Source organism: Panthera leo, chromosome C1 (assembly GCF_018350215.1).
Source record: "Panthera leo isolate Ple1 chromosome C1, P.leo_Ple1_pat1.1, whole genome shotgun sequence".
NCBI lineage: Eukaryota > Metazoa > Chordata > Mammalia > Carnivora > Felidae > Panthera > Panthera leo.
Window position 1 is genome coordinate 37,273,470 of NC_056686.1, and position 1,485 is coordinate 37,274,954.

General features: G+C 77.8%; 1 protein-coding gene across 1 annotated transcript; it reads left to right on the top strand.

Annotated features, from left to right (window-relative positions):
* Positions 1-273: 273 nt before the first annotated feature.
* Positions 274-1,239, top strand: FOXE3 (forkhead box E3). Its single transcript, XM_042952100.1, has one exon. The coding sequence runs from the start codon at positions 274-276 to the stop codon at positions 1,237-1,239; it is 966 nt and encodes a 321-aa protein (XP_042808034.1).
* The last annotated feature ends 246 nt before the right edge of the window (positions 1,240-1,485 follow it).

Here is a 1,485-nt window from a genome sequence, read left to right on the forward strand (position 1 = left end):
AGGGATGAGGCTGGGTCCAGAAGGACTGACCCAAAGGGACGAGACCAAGGGAAGGGCGACATGTAGGTGGCGGGAGGGGGGGTGGGTGGCTGTGAGCCTATTAAGGGGATTGGGGAAGCAAATCAGGGAGGAGGCGCTGTCCGGCGGGGAAGATCGGAGCTCTCTCCCCACGCTGGGGAGGGGGAGGACGAGGGAGGGGGGCCGCATCCATATAAGGCGGGTCGGCGGCCCCTGCTCTCTCCGAGCAGCGCGGGCAGGGGCGGCTGCATCCCGATGACTGGGCGCAGCGACATGGAGCCGCCGGCCGCGTTCTCGGGCTTCCCGGCCCTGCCCGCGGTCGCGCCGTCGGGGCCGCCGCCGTCGCCGCTCGCCGCGGCCGAGCCGGGGCCGGAGCCCGAGGAGGCGGCCGCGGGCCACGGGGAGCCGGAGCCCGCCCCCGCGCCCGGCCCGGGGCGGCGGCGGCGGCGGCCCCTGCAGCGCGGGAAGCCGCCCTACTCGTACATCGCGCTCATCGCCATGGCGCTGGCGCACGCCCCGGGCCGCCGCCTCACGCTGGCCGCCATCTACCGCTTCATCACCGAGCGCTTCGCCTTCTACCGCGACAGCCCGCGCAAGTGGCAGAACAGCATCCGCCACAACCTGACGCTCAACGACTGCTTCGTCAAGGTCCCGCGCGAGCCGGGCAACCCGGGCAAGGGCAACTACTGGACGCTGGACCCCGCGGCCGCCGACATGTTCGACAACGGCAGCTTCCTGCGGCGCCGCAAGCGCTTCAAGCGCGCCGAGCTGCCCGCGCTGCCGGCCGCCGGCCCGCCGCCCTTCCCCTACGCGCCCTACGCGCCCGCGCCCGGGCCCGCGCTGCTCGCGCCGCCGCCCCCCGCCGCGCCCGGGCCCGCGCCGCCCGCGCGCCTCTTCAGCGTCGACAGCCTGGTGAACCTGCAGCCCGAGCTGGCGGGGCTGGGCGCCCCCGAGCCGCCCTGCTGCGCCGCGCCCGACGCCGGCGCCGCCTTCCCGCCCTGCCCGGCCGCCGCCTCCCCGCCGCTCTACACGACCGCCCCCGAGCGCCTGGGGCTGCCCGCGCCGCGCCCCGGCCCCGGCCCCGGCCCCGGCCCCGGCCCGCTCCCCGCCGAGCCCCTGCTGGCCCTGGCCGGGCCCGCCGCCGCGCTCGGCCCGCTCGGCCCCGGGGAGGCCTACCTGAGGCAGCCGGGCTACGCGCCCGGGCTCGAGCGCTACCTGTGAGCCTCCGCGGCGGCCAGCCCCGCCCTGCGCGCCCCGTCCTGCCCGGCTCGGCTCGGCTCGGCTCGGCGCGCGCCTCGGGGACGGAGCGCGCCTGTGACACCTGGCCGCCCCCACCCCATTCCCACCTGTGAGCCCCCTCGGGGCGCTCCCCCGGCGCTGGATCGGGTCCCAAGTCCCAGAGCTGGAGCGCCACCAGCGAGGGAGCCCCGAGCCTTCGGAAGCCGGACTTTCGCTGTGAAGCCGCCT

Excerpts from the sequence above, each read along its gene's own strand:
- FOXE3 (XM_042952100.1), top strand. The coding sequence starts at position 274 with ATGACTGGGCGCAGCGACATGGAGCCGCCGGCCGCGTTCTCGGGCTTC.